General features: G+C 36.9%; 1 protein-coding gene across 1 annotated transcript in view; it reads right to left on the reverse strand.

The window, feature by feature from the left end:
- The window catches only part of SEMA3D (semaphorin 3D), a 252,169-nt gene that overhangs the window by 81,990 nt on the left and 143,012 nt on the right, over positions 1-27,167 (reverse strand). Inside the window, 4 exon segments of the mRNA XM_043969203.1 lie at positions 5,464-5,592; positions 9,630-9,711; positions 9,713-9,724; positions 26,806-26,925. Of these exon segments, the coding sequence (XP_043825138.1) occupies positions 5,464-5,592; positions 9,630-9,711; positions 9,713-9,724; positions 26,806-26,925 (343 nt within the window).

Here is a 27,167-nt window from a genome sequence, read left to right on the forward strand (position 1 = left end):
GGGGAAAGGAGCTCCTGTGAGGAAAGGGCCAACCATCCCCACCAACTGTTAGGTTGGTGCCATAAACAGAGCAAGCATGCCAACCTAACTGAAGCAGCAGGGGACCCTGAATAAGAGACAAGAGGCAGCATATACCAGGCAGGCCAAACCATCACCACCACCACTGCCACCACCTTGAATATCATCTACACTCAAAACCAGAGAACCATGGGAATAGCAGTGCTTCTAATCATCATTCTGAGAAGCACTAGCTGCTTAGAGATATAGACTGCTACTTTCTCTCAGAGGTGCTATACCCATAACTTCTAAAGACTCAGAAAAGAAAGTTCTTGTCACAAACATCCTTAGTACTGTTCAAAGATTCAACATCAGAGACTGATAAGATTTTTTCCCCATGGAAATGATATTAAATTAGAAGCATTTCCATCCTGAATACTGCTGAAACCTAAAGACCACAGGACTCTCCTATTTGATATGTACGTGAAACCTTCCCATAAGTTGCCTCCCCTTTAAAATGTGAACTCCTTGAAAACAGAAACTGTCTTACTTTTCTATTTATAGCCCCTATACTTAGCACAGTGTTTTACTCACAGTAAGCACTTATTCATTAATGCTTTACTCATTTATCATTCATATGATATTTTAATAGTGCTCAATGAATTTAAGGGCAGGAAACCTCACTCTTTTTTTCTTCAGTTAAGTTCCTCTTAATTTTAAAAACTAAACCCCATAAATACTATATTAATTACTATTTTACAGAATAGTACACTAAAAATAGGTTTGGAAATGGTTCCTTGGTTAATAATTAATATCCATATTCTATAAGTTCCATTATTTTAATATCTATATTCTATAAGTAGAAATAATTTCACTATAATGCTTTGATTGGTGTTAACAAAATTAACTTATCAAGATTACATGTACACTATGAAAAGAGGGTTCAAATGGAATAAAGATCTTTAGAATATTTAATCCAAACTGTATGGTGTGTTTGAATGAATCAGGATTTTTTTGTTCTCTTTGAAACTGCTATTGCATAGGTGTAGGTAGCTCCCTGGAGAAGAAATGTCCTCTACCAATGTAAATTGGCAACAACACTGCAAATAAAATAATAAAAATAAAAATTATAAAAATTATAATAATAATAAAAAATAATAAAAAATTAATAAAAGTTTTCTGGGGTTACTGAGGATGGGAGGAACCTTGGTACACTAGCTAAAGAGCCCAATTCTAAATTAGAATAACATAGGTTCAAGTCTTGCCTTTCATACAGATTAGTCAGGTGACCATAGGGAAGTCATTTAACCTCTCGAGAATCAAGACATGAATCTGACTAAATCAGTTCCCTTATAGTTGGTTGATGCAAATGTTTATATAATCTACATTTTGTCACATCAAGGAACATGAGCTTATTTTCCACAGGGATTGCTAAGTTTCTGATACAGTGAAAAATAAAATGCTACCCAAGTAGAAGCAAGCAAGCAGGTGATCATGTGTTTTGGGAGGGGGCGGGGGAGAGTAACCCTGGACTTAGAACTGAAGCCAATTGGTGGGAAAGCACAAACACCCAGGATAACGACCATGCCAGATGTAATGTGAGATGTAAATAGTTATCCTTCCTGTAACCAAATTCTAGGTGGCACACTAGATAGAGTGCCAGGCCAAGAGTCAAGAAAACTTTTCTTCCTGATTTCAAGTCTGGTCTCAGCCACTTACTAGCTATATGACCCAAAGCAAGTAACTTAACTTTGCCTCAGTTTCCTCTCTGTAAAAGGAGCTTGAAAAGGAAATGGAAAATCACTCCAGTCCTTTGCTAAGAAAACCCCAAATGGGGTCAGGAAGAGTCGGGTATGATTGAAATGGCTGAACAACAACATGCATGACACTTCCATTTCTCTGGAGTTTATTTCATATGTTTAGACACGATTGTACTAAGAACTTGAAAAAACTGTGCCCTTCTCCCACTGTCTTTAATGATGAAAATGTCCCAGGACTATATAGAGAGGGCAAAGGTATTCCCCCTCCCCCCCCCTCGCCAAAAAAAAGAGAACACAAAATAGTATTATAGATTTTCAAAAGAGAAGAGAAAACTACATTATAGATTATAGATTTTGAGGGTTAGAAGCAATCTTTTAGGACATGTAATCCAGAGTATACATGAAATAGCATCATGTTTTTGAAAGATAATTAGATACCAGAGTCCAAAGACTCAAATCCTAGCTTTGCTATTTACTATAGTGTGATAGTGGAACAATCACCTTAATTCTCTAAGCCTCTTCATCTGTAAAGTGAAGAATGCTGGCCTAGATCAGGGTTTCTTAACTTTTTCCACTTGCAACCTCTTTTGCCCAAGAAATTTTTAGGTGACCCCACGTATATAAGTATATAAAATTATATGTAAACTAGGTATACATAACCTTTTACTATTGCCAAATTTTCATGACTCCCACATTCAGTTATGTGAGCTATGGGATCGCAAACCACAGTTAAGCAGCTTTGGCCAAGATGAGCTATAAGATATTCTCCAACTTAAAAACTGATGATGCTGTATGAATTCCATAAAAGTATCACCGACATGTGGTCATCCAGACTTTGCACAATGACTTCCAACATAAGGAAACCCATTGCTTTCCAATGTAATCCATTCCAACATTTGTAGCTTTAATTATTAGGATTTATTTTCCTTATATCAAGTCCAAATATGACTCACTGCAATTTATACCCATTGCTTTCTATTTTACCTTCTAGGGTCAAACAGAGTTAAGTCAAATCCTTCTTCCATGCAATCATTTTTTTAATACTTGAAGACAATTATCATGTCTCCCACTTAAGTCTTTTCTTCTTCACACTAAACATTCCTAGTTTCTTTAACTGATCCTCATCTGGCATGATCAACAAGATGAAGGCTTATCAATAAAACATCTAAATCATTTTTGTCAGACAAACTTATCTAGCCATAGTTCCCCAATCACATACCTATGTCTTTGGTTTCTGAAACCTCCTACAGGACATTATCCTTATTAAAATTTAGCTTATTTGATTAAAAGTTTCTAGTGTCTAGCTTTTTGTCATTTATAAATTAGGTAATTATTTTATTCATGCTTTTATCCAAATCACTGAAAAATGTAAATAGCACAACAAAAGTTCTATGAGGTATGCTATTCACAACCAAGATGATAGAAATCCACCTCTTCTTTGGGCCCAATGTTTCAACCAGTTACAAAGTCATCTAACTATATCAATATCTTGCCCATATCTCTCCTGTATGTTCACAATAAACACTTTGTTCACTTCTAGGTAAACTATATCTTAAACATCCTCCAATTTACTGCTCTAGTAACCTGGCCTAAAAACAGGAAATGAAGTTAATATGATATGACCTAACCTTGAAGCCATGTTGACTGTTTCCTTATCTAGATGTGTAATGTTAACATGACTGAAGTCAAGTACATGCCCTATACTTTTCAGCCTCTGCTTTCTTCATTTCTTAAAAGGGGGAAGAGAGATGACAATGTTTGGTTTCACTAGTTCTTTAGTACTTCTAAGTTTCAAAATATCACTGATAGTGGTTCAATAATGGTACATGCCAGATTTCTCAGGACTATGGCATGTGGCCTATCTGGGCCTGATGACCTAACTCATCTAGGGTATCTAGGTTCTTTCCTATTCTCTCCCTATTTATTAGGTTTTGAATTCCCTATTAAACTAGTTTTATTCAGTCTTTTCCATTTCATTAATCATTCTTCTTCAAAAAGAAATAGGAAGGGGGCAGCTAGATGGCGCAGTGGATAAAGCACCAGCCTGGATTCAGAGGACCTGAGTTCAAATCCGGGGCTCAGACGCTGGACACATACTAGCTGTGTGACCTTGGGCAACGTCATAGTTAACCCTCACTGCCCCACCAAAAAAAAGAAAAAAGAAAAGAAAAGAAATAGGAAGTAAAAGAGCTAAATAGGTTTTTCCATCATCCACGATCATTTTCCTAATCCTTTCTATGATCCCTGTTGTTTTCCACATTATACCTAAGATCTTATATAAAGCCATTATAAGATATTTTTTAATTATATTTTATTAGGATTACTGGCAATGGAATGATAAAATGGGTATAGTGCTTTAGGAAGATGAATCTAGTGAATGGATATATTATAAATTGAAGAAAGGAGGAGTTAGCGGTCAGAAGGATGCAACAGTAGTGCAGAATGAGCTGATGAGAACTTAGCGGGAGAAAAGAATCTAAGAGCTATTTTGAGGTAAGTATTGACAAGACTTGGTGACCAATTGGAAAACTCAAAGATAACTCTGCTTTCTGGTAGTAGTAGATGCCATTAGTTGTGGAAGGCTGAGAAAGTGACTACTTTATGCCTCTACAAAACTCCATTTCCTCATCTGTCAAATGCTCATATATACATTATCCAATTCAAAGGACTGCTATAAGTACACTGTTTTGGTAAGCTATAAAGTGCTATACAAACACAAATTCAGCCATCCCTCACATGAAATGACTTATGAATCCATCAGCAACCTAGTCACGTCATTCATAAATATTCTCTTCAAGTATGGTCATAGAACTGAACTAGAGATGTGGGCAAGCCTCAATGAAAAAAGGTCTTCAATAAGAGTGTCTAACTATAGATAAACGGGTAAGTTTAGGTCTGAGAGTAATTTAAGAGATGACTTTCAATTGAAAAGCTATGAAAAAACATTCAAAATTGAGGTATTTTAATTTTAAAAACTAGTTCTAGTTCTCTGCATTTTACTCTTCTATGAAGACACAGAATTGATCAATTTAGGAAAATCTTTTTTTCTGATCTGCAAGTGGATAAAACTTAATTATTTGAGAGTTCATTTTGTTTACATCTCCATTGGACACATTTTCCTAATACTTCAAATGATTTTTGAATAGCAATGTACTTGATTATAAAAGGAAATAAATCTGTCTTTTAACTAATTTGAACAGATAATTGCAAAACTATTTTAAGATTTTAGACTCATTTGGAGTTAGAGTAAAAATAGGTTTCCTTATCTTTAAAGGTTTCTCATACTAGCTAAAGATGGTCTCTCATTTTGAAATTCTAAATGGCATATTAAGGTCTAAATAAATAAATGCTCTGACAAACTGATAATCAAATAAAGACATAAAATGAGGGAGGGTCGTATTCTTATACATAAATGATATGAAAGATATATACAAGGCTAGCATCCAAATAACTTAAATAATATTCCAGGTCATCACAAAACTTAGAATGGCATTTTTTGATATCTAGTCTTTTTGTGTGTTTCAATTACCATCACATTGTGACAGTAGACAACAGAAATGTCTACTATTTCACTGATTCATTTTTGAATCATCTAATATTTATTATTTCTCCCCAAATGGATCTTTTCAGTACAAGTGAATAATGTTGAACTTTCCCAGTTTCCCAAAACAAAGGCAAAAGATTTACAATTAAAGAAACCACTAACCATTGAGCCAATAGTGTTCTGAAATGTCAGTTCTGATGTAATGATGATCGTGAGTAGGGCCAAGGGAGCGTGTAAATGCCGTGTCTTTGCCGAGAAAGTCTGAAGCTGTTCCAGCATAGAGGTACTCATCTGGGAGGGAGAAACATTAGTGAGATCATTAGAAGAAATGACAAAGTTGTTAAACTGAATCAGTTTTGTAGTACAATGACAAAGATTTATGTCATATAAGATTAGAATATAACCCTTAAAAAAAGTCTTAGTTTCCAATTAAGAAAAAGTAACTCAAATTCTATGGGCTATCTAGTATGAGAGAAAAAATCCAAATGCTTCTGAATTAATAATTATAAATGTTTTATTGGCAACATTCATCCCTCAGACATTGTGTCTCCTCTCCATGGTAATAATGGAACATTTCAAAAAGTTTTGCCTTAAGGAGGAATGGATTCAATAATTAACCTTTGCTTAACTGATAAAATATCAATGACCACAGCCCATCTGTACCTAACCTCTGCTGAAAGAAATCTTTCAACACAAGAATCATTCTTTCATAATTATAACAAGCTACATTCCTTGGGTCCAATTATTTCTTTAACAACTTTGATGTACAGGAATTCTGAACAGGACAAGGATGCTGCCATTACTACATTCCAAACTTCATTTTGTGAGGTAGAAAACTGACAGGACAGTTCCAAGACCTTTCATAGATATTGTTACTCAAAGATATTGCTTTGGGGCAATTTATTTTATAAGAAATATCGATAGGCAAGTGGAAGTGCTGCTGTAAACTTATTATTGTGTTTCTTTAGCTAAAACATAAAATGAAGAAATAGTCACAAACTGAGTTAAGCTATTTCTTGGTGTTTAATTCAGTAGGCCCAGAGTTTGTGTTGAATGGGAAAGAACAAAAACTACAAAACATGAATTATATGGACCTACATTTAAAAGCAGCCCCAGAAATAGTTTCATATTCTTATGAAACTCAACAAAAGTGAAGGCTTTATCACTACACAAAGAATGATGCTGACATTCTTAGCTCTCAGGCAATTAATCCTCATCAAAATAAACTTTGCTTGGACTTTTGTGGAAACCATTTGGCCTATATTTGGCCTGCTAAATGTATCTGGGAGAATGAATTAGGTTCCTAACAACCACAAAAATATTGATAAGTATACTTAAATTAGGTATGTTTCAGCACAAACATACAATCACACAGTTTTGTAAGGATTTTAGTAAATTAAATGAAATAACCTTTACAGTGATTCCTTTCACATACATAACTTTTAATAAACATTGTGTAATTTAAGATTCTAAATGTGGATTCTAATGTGTTCCCCCAGTTTGGGGGAAACTGACTAAAAATCACTGATAAAACGAGTTTAGGTTTTTAAGGGTTTATTGGAAAATAGAAAGAAAAAGATTGAGAACAGAATTCTAACAGTCTGGCATTCCTATCTTTCCTCAAATCTCCTGTGAAGTCCTCTGCCGCCACCACCATCAAGTCCGGAAGCCAAAAGGGCCCGTGCTCTCTGCGCAGGCTCCCTTTTCCTCCTTCCTGTCTCCTCCCAGACCATAGGAGGCTCCTCCAGTTGATTGGCTGGTAGACTTGATAGACAGCACCCATGAGCAAGCGTCATTTCCTGACGCCAAGGAAAAGCCACAATGCCTCTGAGGCATTTTCCTCATGGTGGAGGTCTCCACAGCAAGTCTCCAGTAGGTGGCGTCATTCCAATCATTACAACATTTATTGAAAAGAATCAAATTAAAGAAGAGATTTTATGCAATTTGCATTTCCCCAAACACACTGCCTGTGTAGAAAATACTGGGGTAAACTGCAAAGTGGTATGTTCTTTACAATAAAAAAAAATAGTAAGTTGTAGTTAGGAAGAGACAAAACCTAATTGGATCTGTTCAAACCTCTCTTAAAAACTACCCTCCTAGTCATTACAATGGCCTAAGAATACTATACCGGAGGAGAAATCACCACAGCCTTTAATGTAATATTTTAACAAAATTTACACTCGTCTGTCAGATGTGACTCACAAATCATTTATCTTATCAATGATTTTCTGAGTAGAATGACTGAATATGACTTACATTCTTTTTGTAACATTCTCTCTCTCTGTCTGTCTCCACACACACACACCACACACACACACACACAACACACACACACCACTTTGAAAAGTCAAAGTTCCACCATCACTGCCTCCCTACTAAAAATAAAAAGGCCATGATTCACTATTGCTTTGTATTCATCCATACAAATGATCTACAAGTTAAATGAAAGGTGTCTAAAGCTATATACCAACCACCATTAAAGGAGGCTCTTAAAGCTGCCCTGAAATCAGGGATCATGCCATCATTTCTTAGCCCCAAGTCCAGACCACACAGAACTCATGCATCATGACACTTTTAAGAATGACTCTGACTATCCTTTTCATCAGAAACTATTAGTTGTACAGAACATTTGACAAAAATAAGAAATTAGATTAGAGTAGATATATTGGCTATTAAAGATGAAAATCTTTATAGAAGTATTTGAAATAGAAGCTGAAATATCTACTAATCTTACTGTGTTCTAAAATGTACTTATCTGGCTTTATTTATTTATGGTCTCAAGTATCTCATAATGTGTGTGATTGGAGGAGAGAGAGGGAGGGGTGGGGAAAGGGAGAGAGGAAGAGAGAGAGAATGAGAGACAGATACATACACAGAAACAGAGAGAATATGCAAGTTTTGACATGGTAGATAGAGCTGTAGACTTAGGGTCAGAAAACCTGGATTCAAATTCCAATTATGATGCTTATTAACTGCAAGTCAACTTAACCTTTCTAATCCTCTGCTCCTCATTTGTAAAATGTGGGGGTTAGACAAGATGGCCACTAAGCTTTCTTCTAGATCTAGATCTACAATACTATGAAAAGTTAAGAAATGTGTCTAAGTTAATTTATCCAAGAGAGGTAGATAACTGTACATATATGTCCCATCACCCATAAGTATTCTTCCTCAAAGATCAAGAACTCTTAAAATTCTTATATCTGACTGTAACTTTCTACCTTTCTTTCTATCTCTCCCTATTCCTTACCCTTACTAAATCTATCCTTCATCCTGACTATGATCTCCAGGCCTACCGCTCTCCCAAAAAAATCCTTCCAACTGTCTTCTCTTCCCATTCTTGAACCTATAGACAACAAGTCCAACTATACATCATCTTCTAAAATGGAATAATGAGACATGAGTCTTACATATATATATATATATATATATATATATATATATATATATATATATATGAGTCTTACATATATATATACTCTTACATGAGTAAGATATGAATCTTACCCAAATCCCAGATTACTTACACTATCCACTTTTCTCCACACTCGATGCTGAATGATTCTAGAAGTTAAATAACTATTTTTGACTGGGTCCACTACCAATGTATGTGTTATCTAATCTCAACTGGGCCCTCACTGAAGCAAATAAAACTTCAATCTTACTTAAATGAAAAGAAGTATTCAAGAGGTGAATAGAGAGCTGGTCTGGAATTAGGAAGACCTGAGTTTTGGTCCTGGCTCTGACAAATACTGACTTTGAAAGCTTGGGTAAGTTAATTAACTTCTCAGTGACACCAACCAACTCTCAAAACTTTAAATTATAACTGAGGTGTTACTCTTCATTGGTGGATTAGTTTATTTTATTTTATTTTATTTTAATTAATTAATTTTTTTTTGCGGGGCAATGGGAGTTAAGTGACTCACCCAGGGTCACCTAGCTAGTAAGTGTCAAGTGTCTGAAGTCACATTTGAACTCAGGTCCTCCTGAATCCAAGGCCAGTGCTTTATTCACTGTGCACATAGCTGCCCCAAGTGGATTAAATTCTTTACAGAGGACCTTCCTACACTAATGATATCACACTTCAATTAAAGAAAATGCCAAAAAATCTTGTTCCCTAAATTATTCTCTATCACAAAGTAAAGGTACAACTAGAGATTTGGGGAGTTAGAACTATCACTGAAAATTCTATTGAAAACTGATATAACGTGGCTCTGAGATCTTTATGTAAATCAATGATAGAATATGATTGATTTATAAGCAAACCTATTGCACACAGTCTTTAGGAATCATCATGGTCTAAAAGGAGATAGACCTATACTTGATCTTACCTGTCATTACTGAAGCAAAAGGCTGCTGAGGATCAAAAGGACATTTCAGTCTGCCAGATTCCAGATTGTGTGTGTCCAGTTTTGAACATGATTTCCTGTATATGAGACATGTAAATATAAATATAATTTAAAAGTATAAACAAGTTTCTGAAAAATGAAAACTAAGTTCTGATTCTGACTCAAGACTGAATAAATGAATGAAAAAGCATTTATTAAGTTCTGTTAAGGCTAAAATTCTAGCTAGTCTGTCTAAATACCTAATGAGTGGTCACTAATAAATTATAAGCTTTAGCAAGAGGTTAGACTTTTTAAGATTTACTATGGAGAATAAGAATTTGGTAAAGAGAGAGAGAAAGGCCTACATTCATCTATTTATTAAAGGCGATGAGTGCATTTCTAGCTCCGCTCTCCGCCAGAATCCACAGGATAAGAACATGAGTCAGAGCGCCCGGCTCCCCCCTTCTTCCTCACACAAGCAAACGTCACTTCCTGACACCAAAGAAAGGACGCATGGTCTTGCCCTCAAAGATCTTCACTCATGGCGGAGCTTTTCTGCAGTAAGTCTACAGCAGGTTGGCGTCATCCCAATCATTACAGTCCGCGCTTTGTTTCTTCAAGAAACGGGCTAAAGAGCAAAAAACCCTAACAATAGCAACTGTTAAAGAGCAAAAGAGAGCCCAGGGGCAATAGGCAGTTCCATTTGATAGTCCCCACTGATCAGTTACATGATTTGGGACTCAGTTCTTCATAAAGTATTGGGAGATGCCTCTTCGGGGCCTTAGCAGAATCAGCTAGAAGGTCACTGTAGGAATCATCTCAGACACAGACAAGAATCTGCTTTTATATGATTAACCATAGAACTGAGTTTGAGTCTTTTAGAATAAATGCCTCTCCTTTTGAAGACTATGTTGACAAATTAAAGAAACTTGGAAAGTGGGGAGGAAATGATATGATTGTAGCGTTTGCTAGACTGCATCAGCTGAATGTTATAGTTCATCAGTTGAATCAACCCCTATTGAAAATCAGTGGTACAGACAAAGCTGATGCTAGAGAACTCCACTTTTTCTACCATAGAAAACATTATGACAGCATTAGAAAAATCAATCACAATTCAGAAACCCCTGACACTCTGGCATGCAGAGAATTGGGGAACCAGTTAAAGCAATGTGGCATACCTCAAATTCTAGCAGCTTAAATACCTTAAAATTTAACAAGCATTTCCTTCTACAGGCAAACCATGAAGCACATGGCCTGGTTTTCTGGCCCCACTTCAATCTCCCCAACCCCTTTCCCCTACCCTGACAAAAGAATCCTTAGTAAATCTTTTGCTTTTTGTTTTTGGTTTTGGCTTTTCTTTGTTTTTTGACTTTTGTTTCTTTTGCTTATTTTAAACTCAGAGTCCAGAACCCAGTTTTCCAGACCAGAATCCAGCTTCCTCCTGATGACATCTTACCACTTCAAGAAGACAAGAGAACTTAGGAGACTTTTATTATGAACAGTTTTGTTTTGTTAATTTTTCTTATCTCCTTCTGTTAATTATATACCATCTGTAATATGTACTCTCTGCAGAGGCCCTCCCTCTACAAGACCAATGTCAAAGCGTCGCGTTCATGAGGGACTGCCCCCTCTGGATAAAAAACTTTTTTCTCTCCCTTTGTTTATATTGATATTATCATATATTATTTAGCATAGGATATTATTTTTGACTGTTTCATTGAGCAAACTCATTCATTTTTTCAAATGAAACAAAGCGGGGATGTGGTAAAAAACAAAAGTTTTAGCTTAATCATTTGAGAGTTGAGTGCATGCTATTGAAGCGGCTTTTGAAGGACTGCCCTTTTGGGGAGGAGACCGCAATGAATGGCCATGCGCCTACTGCTGCCCAGAGAGCTGGTTAAGCACACCATGTCTGAGGGTACCAACTTCCGGGACAGCAGTTTAAAAACTGAGGGTGGAATGGAAGTTCTCTCTCTCTCTCTCTCTCTCTCTCTCTCTCTCTCTCTCTCCTCTTCCTCCCTCTCTCTCTCTCTCCTCTTCCTCCCTCTCTCTCCTCTTCCTCCCTCTCTGTATCTCTCTCTCTCTCTCTCTCTCTCTCTCTCTCTCTCCTCTTCCTCCCTCTCTCTCTCTCCTCTTCCTCCCTCTCTCTCTCTCCTCTTCCTCCCTCTCTCTCTCTCCTCTTCCTCCCTCTCTCTCTCTCCTCTTCCTCTCTCTCTCTCTCCTCTTCCTCCCTCTCTCTCTCTCCATCTCCCTCTCTCTCTCTCTCTCTGGCATTTCAGCTTAGCCGTGGTGGCAGACACTTGGTGTTCGGTGCTGGTTCTTGGCCTGGTAGGCAGTTTTGGGATTTGGTGAGTTTTATAAAGGAATATAGACTAAGCTTAGATCTAAGATTATTCACTTGTTTTTCCACTTTCCTATTTCCCTAATTGGTATCACCTTTTGTTGTCTAATTAATTCACTAACAATAAAAACTAATCCCTCACTGATTAAAGCTCAGAGGCTTCTTTTCCTTAGTGGTCTGGGAGATAGAAAAGGGAAAAGTTAAAGGGGGAGTTTAATGCTCGTATAACCAATTTTAAATCTCACAGTACCTACTATGTGCCAAAGTACCATACTAAGTGCTAGGTTATCCAAAAAGAAAAATCAAGAAACCAGGTACAAATATAAACAGAAAAACCCTGCTCTCAAGGAGCACCCACTCTAATGAGAGGAAATACCAATTTTTTAAAGGTTTAGGCAGGAGCAGGACAAATAGAAAGGCCCAGAAATTACTATGGGTACAGCTACAGGCTAAAAGGCAAGACTATGAAGTCTTTAGGTAACTTAAGTAGGTCAGATGACAGTGACAAAACCTACAGGGCACTGAAAAGGCTTGGTGGTCATCCATTTCATCAGAAGGAACAGAGTTGTTGGTAGTCCCAATATATCTGACTAGACTGAACAAAAGGGGAAGGTATCCCAAATAATGAGGCTTCCTGCCTCTAGGCTTTCCCAGGTGGTTTAGATTAAGATGAAATAAATCCAACATCACACCACTCTGAACTTATTTCTAAGTCTGCTTTTGACACAGATCCCAAGAGGGTCACAGAGTATAGAATGCTAGAGTTAGCGGCATGCTTGGGGATCCTCTGGTCCCATTCGCTCAAAAAATATTAAAGTAGGGGGCAGCTAGGCGACACAGTGGATAAAGCACCAGCCCTGGATTCAGGAGGACCTGAGTTCAAATCCAGCCTCAGACACTTGACACTCACTACCTATGTGATCCTGGGCAAGTCACTTAACCTTCATTGCCCCGCAAGGAAAAAAAAAATACTATGTGACAAACACACTCCTCGGCTTAGCATTAAAAACCTTTCAGAGTCTGGCTCTATACTTGTTGTTTCAGATTTATTTTACATTAATCTTTGCATAGCTGCCTTCCTACTCAGCTAGCCTATGTGGAGTTCTCTGTCCCCAAGCCTTTTTACAGCCTATCTTCTGTGTATAGAATACATTCTTTTCTCATTTCTGAATTTTCTAACTTCCTTCAAAGCTTAGCACTAGAAGGTTTTACTGATATCATGTGCTATGATTTACCTGTATTGAAATATCATAAAGTATTAAATGCATTATAAATTCTAAGTAGACATATTATCTTTTTGTAGAGGCAGAAGGTAAGTCAGTCAATCAAACAAGCATTTATTAAGCCCTTTCTATATGTCAGTTATTGTGCTCAGTGCCAGGGATACAAAGAGAAGCAAAAATGGTCCCTGCCCTCCAGGAGTTCACATGTAAACAATTTTATACAAACAAGATATACGCAGGATAAATTGTATTAATGGAAGTTAAGACAGGCATCTTTTAGAAGGGAGCACTTTATCTGAGAATTAAAGGAAGACAGTTGGTAGAAGATTTTATATTTGATCCAGGAGGTAATAAGGAACAGCTGGGATTTAATAAATGGGAGAGGGAGAGGAAAAGTCAGACACTTTAAGAATACCACTTTGATAGTTACGTGGATGATGGTATGGAGTGGGGAGAGACTGGAGGCAGGGAGACAGACAAGTAGCCTATTGAAATAATATAGGCAAGAGGTGATGAGAGCCTGTATAAGGGTGGAGCCAGTGTCAAAGCATAGAAAGGATCATGTGGGAGAGATGTTTTAAAGGTAGAATTGAATCAACACGACTTGACAACTGATTGGGGGCGGGCCGGGGGGGGGGGGGGGGCGGGGGGGGGTGGCGTGGGGGGAGGATGTAAGAGAGAGTGAGGAATGAGGACCGACACCTAAGTTGAAAACCTAAGTGACTAGAAAGATGACCCAGCTCTCAATGCTAAAAGAAAGTTAGGAAGAGTGATGGGTTTGGGGGAATAGATAATGAGTTTGGCTTTTGGACATACTAAATTTAAGATGTCTCTGGGGAATCTATTTAAGATATCTAATAGGCAGTTGTGATGGAAGATTGGATGGTGAGTAGAGAGGTCAGAGCTGGATAAATAGAGATGAGAATCATCTGCATAGAGATAATAATTGAATCCATGGGAGTGATGAGATCACCAAGTAATAGAATTTAGAGAGAGAAAAGAAAAGGGCCCAGAATAAAACTGGGGGTGGGGGCGAGAATCTCCACAGTTAGCATACAATAGTTGGATGAAACCCTAGTCAAAGAGATTGAAAATCAATAATCCACCAGGTAGGAGAAGAACTAGGAGAGAGCAAAGTCACAACTATGAGAGAAGAGAATATCAAGAAGAGGATAATTGAGAGATCAGTAAAGATGAAGACTGAGAAAAGAACATTACATGCTTTGGCAAGTAAGAGATCATTGGTCATTTTGAAGTGAAATTTGATTTCTAATTTCACTGATGTAAGAAATTTCCAGTGTGGAAATGCCCTCCATGGGTGCAGATCAGCACTTCATGTGCAATTTTTAATTTGCATAGAGTCGCCCTAAGAGTACTGGGAATTAAATCAGTCAGGCAGTCAACAGTCAGCAAACAATATGCCAGGCAATATGCTCAGTACTGGGAATGAGAGAAAACAGGGCAAAAATAGTACCTGTCCTTAAGGAAGGTACATTTTCAATGGGAGAGATGATATATAAATATCATTACAAGGTAGATGGAAAGTAATCTGAAAAGGGATTGCACAAGGAGCTAGTGGTGACTGGAAAGAAGGCCTCTTAGGTCATGCTGCTTCTCAGAGCTGATGTTCTTAATAATAAGATTATCAAACATTTATTAGGTGTCTATTACATGTAGAGTTATCTTTTGTTTCCAGAAAGAAAGTGTTTTTCTGCAATGATTACAAGCATTCTTGGTTGAGATCTTATTTTCTTCTGGGCATCTAATGCATCCAAGTTGTTCAAACAACCCTTTTGAAACTTTCATGTCATCCCTGGTACTGCAGTGAACAAATCCAAGGCAAAGCAGCTTCGTACCAGTGTTATTGATGCATGAAGCCAAAATGCCTTGTTGGAGTATTTTCACTATTATGAAAACAGTATGCGCTTTAAAGTCACTCAGTTGTTTTGGCTCAAACATCTATTTTTACAACAGTGGCCTCAGATAACACAACATTGCGCTTTTTGAAGAACGCTCGGGAAGAAGCATCGTCTTAGATTTCCCACTTTCAAGAAAAATAGGAATGCAAAATCAGCACAGTCCCATGATTCTGAGGCAGTTCTATAACAAAGACAGCATGAGCTATCCAGAAAGAAGTGGGACTCACAACATGTGGAAAGAAATACATACTATCTGTCCAGACAGATGTTCTGCAAGGAGAACGTACAGAGTTGTGTCATGGAACTCTATGAACAAGTTTTATAACTTTATGAGACATTTATTAGGTGCCAGCTATGCATCGGGCAATATATGCTTGGATTTGGGTTAGGAAATCATGGAAAATAATCCCGTTTAATGTCTACATTTTATCAAGGCAGGGAAGGATGTAAAAGACTTTTTAGGGAGAGGTGGAAAAAGAGGCCCCTAAAAAGTAATATTTTTTAAAAATCTCTATTTGATGTCTCATTAATTAGTTAACATTTTCATTTCATTGATATTCACTAAAGTAACTTTGAAAAGATGAATACTTTGAAAAAGTTATTCTTCATTTAAGAAAGATTACTTTAGGGGCGGCTAGGTGGTGCAGTGGATAAAGCACTGGCCCTGGATTCAGGAGTACCTGAGTTCAAATCCGGCCTCAGACATTTGAGACTTACTAGATGTGTGACCCTGGGCAAGTCACTTAACCCCCATTGCCCCGCAAAAAAAAAAAAAAAGAAAAAAGATTACTTTAAAAAAACAAAAAAAGATTATTTTTACATAATTTTGTACTTACAGAATTGAGGAGGTAGAGAATTAATGAATTTTTGAGAAACATTGAAAATATGGAAATGCGATCTCAAGCATATCATTAGGTGTTATAAAAGGACAGCTGCTAGTGAAAAACATGATTATACAGTTTATATTAAGGGAAAAGTATGGGTTCTCTTTCAAAAGGTGATTACAAACTGAGGGGAGACATCCTGGACAATGAGCTCCAATTGCATGTGTTGAACATAGATATATTTAAGGTTTGTGTGTTTTTTTTAAATGGAGGTGTAAGTTTATCTTTTTGTTTATGGACAAATCTGTGTTGCTAACACAACCATCTCCCTTTTCAACCACTAGCAATAAAAAAAAATCTAAATTAAAATAAAGAACATAAATGATGACCCTATGTAAACATAACAGGAAAAAACAGCCAGCCAGTTTCACTGGTACTCAAATAATGCAAAATGACCTAGAGGAATGACTTTAGCATACTGTGTGGATGGGAGGATCTACAGGAATGTGGGCATTGGGACATAGGGATCACATAGCTAGCTCTAAAATAGTACCTAGAGGCCATTAAATTAAACCCCTTCATTTTATAGATGAGTAAACTGTGGCAAGGAGAGGTTAAATGAATTACCCCATGGTCACAAAGGGTCTAAGGTGGGATTTGAATTCAGGTCTATCTGACTCCCAAATGTTTTATACATTCTATCAAGAGGCCTTTTATTTTATAGTTAATGAAACTGATGCTTAGAGAGGTGAACTGACATTCCCAAAGGCATGTGGGTAAGAAAACACAGATCTAGGATTAAAAACCAGCTTAGAATGGAAATTTCTGATCTGAAATCTATGCCTTTCTCTGTTGCACCATTCTCTTCTATACCAAATAAGGCCCAAACCTTTTGGACCATCAATAAAGGCCTCTACAGTATGTTAGCCTCTGTGATTGAGTCCTGAAACCTGTATTAGATTTCCATCTCCAATATTTATTATCAGTGTCAACTTTAGCTAGTCACTGAACCTTACTTACTCAATTTTTTTTCATTTTAAGTAGTAAACATATTTAGATATTTTATGGGAGGACAAGAGGCAGCTAGGTGGTGCAGTGGATAGAGCACTGCACTTAGAATCAGGAAGACTCATCTTTTTGAGTTCAAATGTGGCTTCAGGCACTTACTAGCTGTATTATCCTGGACAAGTTACTTATCCCTATCTTCCTCAGTTTCTCATCTAAAAATGGGAAAGAAATAGCAAACCACTTCAATCTCTTTGCCAAAAAACAAAATTTATTAAGAGTTAGACACAATTGAAAGACTAAACAACAAATGTGAGGTCGTGAACAATGCTTGCACAGTAAAGGAAGGTATAGATGGGTTGATTTCTACAGTAATAAAGGCAATTTCCACATTAAGGAGATCACTGACTCATTGATGAATGGAAGTAAAAAATGGTGGGTGGAAGTAGCAAAACTAAGAAAATTAGGGGAAAGGTCAGGACACAGGTCAGGATCACAACATTATACAGGAGAGACCTTCCCATCTTAGCAGCCAAAGAGAAAATGGGAGAAACTCCTGCATTCTGGAGAAAGTCAATGTATAAAAGGTGGTGTGGAAAAGGAGTGGTACTCTAGCTGAGAATGTTACCCAATATTACAGCGGAAGGGCTATGAAAGCACTTCCCTGCAGTACTGCAGAATATATCACAGGGATGGCATTTCTAACAACTATATCCAACTACTTGATGATGAGACACCCTTCCTCCTTTCCATAGTAAAATATTTCTGATTTTATGTTAATAATAAAAAAAGGATCAATTTCATTAAAAAAGACAGCTAGGTGGCACAGTGGATAGAACAATGGACTTAGAATCAGGAATACCCAAGTTCAAATCCTACTTCAGACATTACTTGTGTAACCCTAGCAAATCACTGAACCTCTCTCATTCTGTCTTCCTCATCTGTAAAGTGGGAATAATAACATCTATCTCATAGAGCTGTGAAAATCAAGAGAGTAAACATGAAAGTTGCTTATCAAAACTTAAAGAATTATATCAATGCTAGCTATTATTAAAATGATTTTATAGACAACTCTGCTATTCCCAAAATTTAAGTGTATCTGTATTCCCTTGGAGGAAGTTATTCTGTTATGCCTGTGTTTTTAATATAGTTATGTAAAAAGATTAATAATATCAGCATACTTTAATACTTCACTATAGATATTCATTAAAATTAATCAGTATAATATGTGCAACTTATAAAAAGTCCTGGGGTTCATTTTTCATAGAAGCAGTTAAAAGTCTTCTACCAAACCTGTTAAAAGAGTACCCAAGTCCTCTGACCAGCTGAATACTCTAAGGACTCATTGCCCCTTATTCACTTCATAATCTCTTTTTCAGAAAACTTGTAATTTTGACTGCCTTCGCTTTTTGACAGTCCCAAACTCAAGTAATTTGCCCCAACTAAATCTCCTTTCAGCAGCTCTGATTTTAAGAGCTGCAGAAGAATATTTGCCTTTCTCAGCCAATTGTAAGCATTCGGCCTTTGGCCTCCGGCCTCAAAACACACCTAACCTGTGGAGCTATGCAATATAATTACCAAACTCCACTATGAATTACTGCTTAGCTATTACACTTCATCAAAGCTGGCCAAGAGAACATAATGCGGCAGCACAGAAGGATGTATTTAAGGGCTCCCTCTTGCACCAGTTTTCTTTTAGTGTTTAACAGAGTAAATTATCCATACTGGTTTTCTTCAGACACTTGAGTTGTGGATTACAGACTGTGTTTCTTTATGAGTCAGTTACTTTTTCACATGGAAAAGCACCTCCACTAATAATTACAAACATACTGGACTAGGCAATTATTTGGGTTCTAGTAACTAATTTGCCAACTAAATACTGTGAGACCTTGTTTGGAGCAACTTTTTCTTCTCTGTAATATGAGGGGGTTGAACTTCAGATCTTCTAAGGTGATGATCCCTAAATATACAATTCTAAGATAGTATTTACTTACAAATCATTCATGGAATGTGTATGTCGAACTTCTTTTTTTTCTTTTTCTTTTTCTCTTTTGGGTAAGGGTGATGGGATTGCAGTGAGCCATCCATAAGCTCTTGCTTAGTTCCTATGAATCAATCCTATTCCACTCGTTCTCTGATCTTGCTAATGTCACTGCAGTTCACAAGCCAAGTAAAAATATCATGGAGGGCGGAGCAAGATGGTGGAGAGGAAGCAGCAAACTGCCTGAGCTCTCCTTCTGTTCCCTCAAAAGAACATTAAATCAAGCCTCTGGACGGATTCTGAAACTACAGAACCTGCAAAGGGACAGAGAGACACAGTCCTCCAACCAGAAATAATTTAGAAGACCTCAGGAAAAGGTCGGTTCGACTCGGGCAAAAGAGGTGGCCCAGCGCAGGGCAGCAACCCAGTGCGAGGGGTCAGGGCAAGTCAGCCAGGAGCTGTGGGCCACAGCCAAACAACTGAGGCCCCTGGAACCTGGTTCAAAATCTGGTGGCCAAGAAGGACAGTGGAAAAAACCTCCACGCAACCGGCCAGGAGGCGATGAACGGTCGTCAGGCGGGAACGGACGCCAGGAGCGGGCGCCTGGATGGCCCAGCACAATAAGACAGGAAGTGCAGGGCGGGTTATCTCCACACACCATAAAGGCCTCAGAGTAAAAAACCAGTGACACAGCACCTATACCCCTGCACAAGAAGCCCAAAAACAGGGACTCTGGTGCCACCGAGAGAAGACCTCAACTTAAAAAATAAATAAATAAGCTGCAATAATGAGTAAGAAGCAAAAAGAGCCCTCTCCATTGAGAGCTTCTGTATCAATAGGGAAGAAGCCAACGCAAACTCAGATGGGACAATACCCTCAAATTGCCGACATGTGAAGCCCTACAAGGGAAGGTGAATTGGTCTCAGGACCAAAAAGCCTTCCTGGAGCTCAAAAAGATTTTTAAAAATCAATTGAGAGAGGTAGAAGAAAAAATGGGGAGAGAAATGAAAGCAAACAAGAAAACTATGAAAAAAGAATCAGCAGCTTGGAAAAGGAAGCACAAAGATTGACTGGCCAATGAAAACAGTGCATAATTTCACTGAAGAAAACAATGCCTTAAAAATTCAGTTGGTCAAATGGAAAAAAAGGTACATAATCTCATTGAAGAAAACAGTGCCTTAAAAAATTCACTTGGCCAAATGGAAAAAAAGGTGCATAATCTTACTGAAGAAAACAATGCTTTAAAAATTAAAAGTGGACAGTTGGAAGATAAGGAATCCATGAGACACCAGGAATCAGTCAAGCAAAATCAAAGAATGAAAAATAGAAGAAAATGTAAAATACCTCATTGGAAAGACAACTGATCTGGAAAACAGATCGAGGAGAGACAATTTGAGAATCACTGGGCTGCCTGAAAGCCATGACCAGAAAAAGAATCTAGACACCATATTCCAGGAAATTATTAAGGAGAATGCCCTGATATCCATAGAATCAGAGGATAAAATCATCATGAAAGAATCCACCGATCACCTCCTGAAAGAGACCCCAAAAGGAAAACTCCAAGGAACATTGTAGCCAAATTCCAGAATATCAGGTGAAGGAGAAAATACTCCAAGCAGCCAGAAAGAAGCAATTTAAATATCATGGAGCCCACAGTCAGGATTGCTCAGGACTGGCAGCTTCAACATTAAAGGACCGCAAGGCTTGGAATATGATATCCGGAAGGCAAAGGAGCTTGAATTGCAGCCGAGAATCTATACCAGCAAAAATGTGCATTTTTTCTTTTCAGGGAGAAAAGATGGACATTTAATGACATTGGGGACTTTCAATCTTTCCTGGTGAAAAGACCCAGAACTGAATAGAAATTTGATTCAACATACAAGACTCAAGAGAAGTTTAAAAGTGTTACCCTATTAGGTTAAACTGTATATATCCCTACACGGGAAGATAATACTCATAACTCTTAAGAAACTGTAAATGTATTTGGGGAGACGAGAAGGACTTTACATAGAGGGTATAAATATAAATTGTCTTTGATGTGATGATACAAAAAAAATGTTTAAGGGGTTAAAAGGGCAGTCTATGGGGAGGAGAGGAAAGGGGAGGTGGAATGGGATGAATTATCTCATATGAAGAGGTGAAAAAACACCTATTACAATAGAGGGAAAGAAAGGAAGGGCCGTGAACATTGTTTCAACCCTATTCTCATTAGATTTGATTCAAGAGGTATAAACCATATACGTTCATTGGGGATAAAGAAAATTAACTCATTCTTTAGGGAATCAAAAGGGGAAGGGAAAGGGGGGGGACTGATAGAAGGGAGGACAAAAGCAAGGGAGAAAAGGGTAAAGAAAAGAGAGGGGGGTGATAAAAAGGGAGGGCAGATTGGGGGAGGCAGGGGTAAGAAGAAAAACGTCAGTGAGGAGGAACAGAGTGAAAGAAGGGGGGAAAAGTACAAAGGGGGTAAATAGAATGGAAGGGAATGGAAAGTCAGTAATAATAACTGTGAATGTGAATGGGATGAACTCTGCTATAAAATGGAAGCGAATTGCAGAGTGGATTAAAAACCAGAATCCTACAATATGCTGTTTACAAGAAACACATTTGAAGCAGAGAGATACACACAGAGTAAAGGTAAAAGGCTGGAGGAGAATATATTATGCTTCAAGCTAAAGTAAAAAAAAGCAAGGGTAGCAATCCTTATCTCAGACAAAGCACAGACAAAAATAGATCTCATTAAAAGAGATAAGGAAGGAAACTACATCTTGCTAAAAGGTACTATAGATAATGAAGTAATATCAATATTAAATATGTATGTGCCAAGTGGTATAGCATCCAAGTTCTTAGAGGAGAAGTTAAATGAGTTACAAGAGGAATTAGACAGTAATACTATACTAGTGGGGGATCTGAATCTCCCCCTCTCAGAATTAGCTAAATCTAGCCAAAAATAAATAAGAAAGAAGTGAAAGAGGTGAATAGATTACTAGAAAGTTAGACATGATAGATATCTGGAGAAAATTGAAGGGGATATAAAGGAATATACCTTTTCTCAGCCAGTACATGGCACATTTTCAAAAATTGACCATGTATTAGGGCACAAAAACATCATAGTTAAATGTAGTAAAGGGAACGAAATAGTAAATGCATCCTTTTTCAGATCATGATGCAATAAAAATTACATGTAAGAAAGAGCCCAGGGAAAGTAGAAAGAAAATCAATTGGAAACTAAATTATTCATTCTAAAGAATGACATGGGCCAAACAAATCATAGAATAATCAATAACTATATCCAAGAAAATGACAATAATGAGACAACATACCAAAATCTATGGGATGCAGCCAAAGCAGTGCTTAGGGGAAAATTTATAGCCTCTAAATGCTTACATGAATAAAAAAGAGAAAGACGAGATTAATGAATTGGGCATGCAATTTAAAAAAGCTAGAAAAAGAACAAATTAGAAATCCCCAATTAGACACTAAATTAGAGATCCTGAAAATTAAAGGAGAAATTAATAGATTGAATGCAAAAAAACTATAGAATTAATCAATAAAACTAAGAGCTGGTTTTATGAAAAAACCAATAAAATAGATAAAATATTGGTTAATTTGATTAAAAAAAAGAAAGAAGAAAATCAAAATTACCAGTATCAAAAACGAAAAAGGGATGTTACCACCAATGAAGTGGAAATTAAATCAATAATTATTTTGCCCAACCGTATGCAAATAAATTTGACAATCTAAATGAAATGGATGAATATTTACAAAAAATACAAACTGCCCAGGTTAACTGAAGAAGAAATAATATCCTTTAAATAAACCCATATTAGAAAAAGAAATTTGAACAAGCCATTAATGAACTCCCTAAGAAAAAATCCCCAGGGCCAGATGGGTTTACAGGTGAATTTACCAAACATTAAAGAACAATTAATTCCAATATTATACAAATTATTTGGAGAAAATAGGTGAAGAAGGAGTTCTACCAAATTCATTTTATGACACAAATATGGTGGTGATACCAAAACCAGGCAAAGCAAAAACAGAGAAAGAAAATTATAGACCAATTTCCCTAATGAATATTGATGCTAAAATCTTAAATAAGATATTAGCAAGGAGATTACAGCAAGTGATCACCAGGATAAATACACTATGACCAGGTGGGATTTATACCAGGAATGCAGGGCTGGTTCAACATTAGGAAAACTATTAACATAATCAACCACATCAATAAGAAAACCAACCAAAAATCATATGATTATCTCAATAGATGCAGAGAAAGCTTTTGACAAAATACAACACCCATTCCTAATAAAAACACTGGAGAGTTTAGGAATAGGGGAGATTTCCTTAAAATAATAAACAGTATCTACCTAAAGACATCAGCAAGTATTATATGCAATGGAGATAAATTAGAGGCCTTCCCAATAAGATCAGGGGTGAAACAGGGATGTCCATTATCACCCCTATTATTTAATATTGTCACTAGAAATGTTAGCTTTAGCAATCAGAGAAGAGAAAGGAATTAAAGGAATTAGAATAGGCAAGGAGGAAACAAAACTATCACTCTTTGCAGATGATATGATGGTATACTTAAGGAATCCTCGAGAATCAAGTCAAAAATACTTGAAACAATTAACAAACTTTAGCAAAGTAAGCAGGATATAAAAAAATCCACATAAATCATCAGCATTTCTATACATGACCAATAAAGTCCAGCAGCAAGAGATAGAAAGAGAAATTCAATTTAAAGTAACAGTAGATAATATAAAACTACTTGGGATGATCTACTCTGCCAAGACAAACCCAGGAAATATATGAACACAACTACAAACACTCTTCACACAAATCAAATCAGATCTAATAATTGAAAGATTCTCAATTGCTCATGGATAGGCAGAGCTAATATAGTAAAATGACAATACTGCCTAAATTAATTTACTTATTCAGTGACATAACCACATCAGACTACTAAACTTATTTTATAGAGCTAGAAAGAATAATAACAAAATTCATCTGGAAAACAAAAAATCAAGAATATCCAGGGAAAATAATGAAAAAAATTCAAAGGAAGGTGAGTGTTAACGGTACCAAACCTGGAGCTCTACTATTAAAGCGGCAGTCATCAAAACTATCTGGTACTGGCTAAAAAATAGAGTGGCTAGGTCAATGGAATAGGCTAGGCTCAGGAAATGCAGTAGTAAATGACACTAGTAATGTAGTGTTTGATAAACCCAAAGACTCCAGCTTCTGATATAGGAACTCAGTATTTGACAAAAAACTGCTGGGAAAACTGGAAGATAGTATGGCAGAAATTAGGCCATAGAAACAACATCTTACACCTTATACTAAAATAAGGTCAAATGGATACACGATTTAGACATAAGAGGTGATACCATAGGTAAATAGGAAAAGAATGGTTCTACCTATCAGATCTTTGGAAAGAAAAACAGTTTTTGACCAAACAAGAGATAGAGTATATTATAAAAAGCAAAGTGGATGATTTTGATTACATTAAATTAAAAAAAATTTTTGTACAAACAGAAGCAATGATCCAAAATTAGAAGGGAGGTAGAAAGCTGGGAAACAATTTTTGAGGCCAGTTGCTTCTGATAAGGCCTGAATCTCATAAAATATATAGGGAAACTAAATCAAATTTATAAGAACCCAAGTCATTCCCCAATTGAGAAATGGTAAAGGATATGAACAGGCAGTTTTCTGATGAAGAAACCAAAGCTATCTATTCCATATGAAAAAATGCTCTAAATCTCTAATGATTAGAGAGATGCAAATTAAAACAACTCTGAGGTACCACCTGACACCTATCAGATTGGCTAAAATGACAAAAAGGGAAAATAATAAATGTTGGAGAGAAGCTGTGGGAAAATTGGAACACTAATCCACTGTTGGTGGAGCTGTGAACTGATCCAACCATTCTGGAGAGCAATTTGGAATTATGCCCAAAGGGCGATAAAGCTGTGCATACCTTTGACCAGCAATACCACTTTTGGGTCTTTTTCCCAAAGAGATCATGGAAGGGGGAAAGGGACCCACATGAACAAAAAATCTTTATAGCTCCTCTTTACGTGGTGGCAAAGAATCTGGAAGTTGACAGGGGGTGCCCATCAATTGGGGAATGGCCTGGACAAGTTGTGTACATGAATGTAATGGAATACTATTGTGCTGTAAGAAATGATGAGCAGGAGGAGTTCAGAGAAACCTGGAGGGTCTTGCGTGGGCTGATGCTCGAGTGAGATGAGCGCAAACTAGAAGAACATTGTACACAGTAACATCAACATTGAGTGTTGATCTACTGTGATGGACTATATTCTTCTCACCAAGGCAATGGCACAGAAGAGTTCCAGGGAACTCGTGATGGAAGAGGATCTCCAAATCCAGGAAAAAAAAACAAACTGCGGAGTATAGATGCTAAATGAACCATACTATTTCTTTTGTTTTTGATGCTGGTTTTTTTTTCTATTTTGAGGTTTTCCATCATTACTCTGATTTTTTTTCTCTTATAACATGACTAATGCAGAAATAGGATTAATGTTATTATGTGTGTGTATATATAACCTATATCAGATTACCTGCTGTCTAGGGGAGGGGGGAGGGAGGGGAGGGAGGGAGAAAAATCTGAAATTGTAAAGCTTGTATAAACAAAAGTTGAGAACTATCTTTACATGTAATGGAAAAAAAATAAAATACTTTATTAATTTAAAAAAATCACTGTGAAAAAACCAAACAAACAAAAAACAAAAAAAAAAAAAACATCATGAATCAACTATTAAGGAATACTATCATTATTTAAAAAAATTTTTTTTTTTGGTGCGGCAATTGGGGTTAAGTGACTTGCCCAGGGTCACACAGCTAGTGTCAAGTGTCTGAGGTCGGATTTGAGCTCAGGTCCTCCTGAATCCAGGGCCGGTGCTCTATCTACTACGCCACCTAGCTGCCCCCTACTATCATTATTACTAGAAAACAACTCAAGTACACTTTTCCATGGTTTTAATTAAGCTAGCATCATATAAGAATCATATTATTTTTTAAATAAAAGAAAACTTTGAGAAAATTTTGTCAATTCCTTTGTATCACTGGCGGCTACTAAACTGAGGACCAGAGAAGTTGCATCACTTGTCCAAACATGACAAGAGCAAGTTATTGGCCAGCACTAGGCTATTAATTCCTGAATCAATCCTTTCCATTACTCTGTCCCATCATACCTGTCTTGATAAAGATAGTGCTTAAGCATCTAAGAGGGCAGCTAGGTGGCACAGTGAATCAAGTACCAGGCCTGAAGTCAGGAAGACATGAGTTAAAATGTGGCTTCAGACACTTACTAGTTGTATGATCCTGGGCAAATCACTTAACCCTGTTTGCCTCAGTTTTGCATATGTAAAAAGGCACTGGAGAAGGAAATGGCAAACCACTCCAGTATCTGCCAAGAAAACCCCAAATGGGGTCATGAAGAGTCAGACACAACTGAACAACAAAAAAGATCTAAGAGCATCATATTTCATATGGTGTGAGATGCTGATCAAGGCCCAGAATAGAAACACTCCTTACTATAAGAGCCATTCAAAAGATGTGAATTATAGTAGGTGAACTAGAGGAGACTATATTAGAATCAGCAATGGAAGGGGGGTGGAGAAAGATGACAGAAAATCATCTATTATTATTTCTGTGTATCTCATGAAAGCCTATAATAAAAACTCTCATTAAGAAACATGAGTACACGCAAAAGAGGAGAGAACACAAGTTTTTATCTATTTTGTAAACTACACAGCTGTTTCGTTATATAAAATGCTACTTATTCTATGCCACAAAAATGCTTAGGAATTTATTTTCTAAAAATAAGAAAATTCTATACTTCATTGAGTTCAATCACATACCTCTTTGTGAGTTCCAAGATCAATGTATCCACATATTGGGTGAAAGGCTCCAGTCCCACATACATAAACATGAGTTCTGTTATAAGACTGAAGTACTCGGATGAAATTTGCACACTCTGTCTATTGGGCATAAAAAAGAAAAGAATCAACGCAAAAATGTACAAGAAGAAATGTCCTTCATGCCACCTGTCCCTGGAGATACTTTGCCAATGTAAATGGCCACAATGAAAATGACAAAAGACTATTTCATGCAGTATTTTTGAAGTACTGAGCCAGTTCAGTGAGTCAGGCAACCTTAAGGGATGGAGAATGCATCCAATTAAATCACTTGTTCAAGGTGAGAAAGCAAGTATGGGTCAGGA

Source organism: Dromiciops gliroides, chromosome 5 (genome assembly GCF_019393635.1).
Source record: "Dromiciops gliroides isolate mDroGli1 chromosome 5, mDroGli1.pri, whole genome shotgun sequence".
NCBI lineage: Eukaryota > Metazoa > Chordata > Mammalia > Microbiotheria > Microbiotheriidae > Dromiciops > Dromiciops gliroides.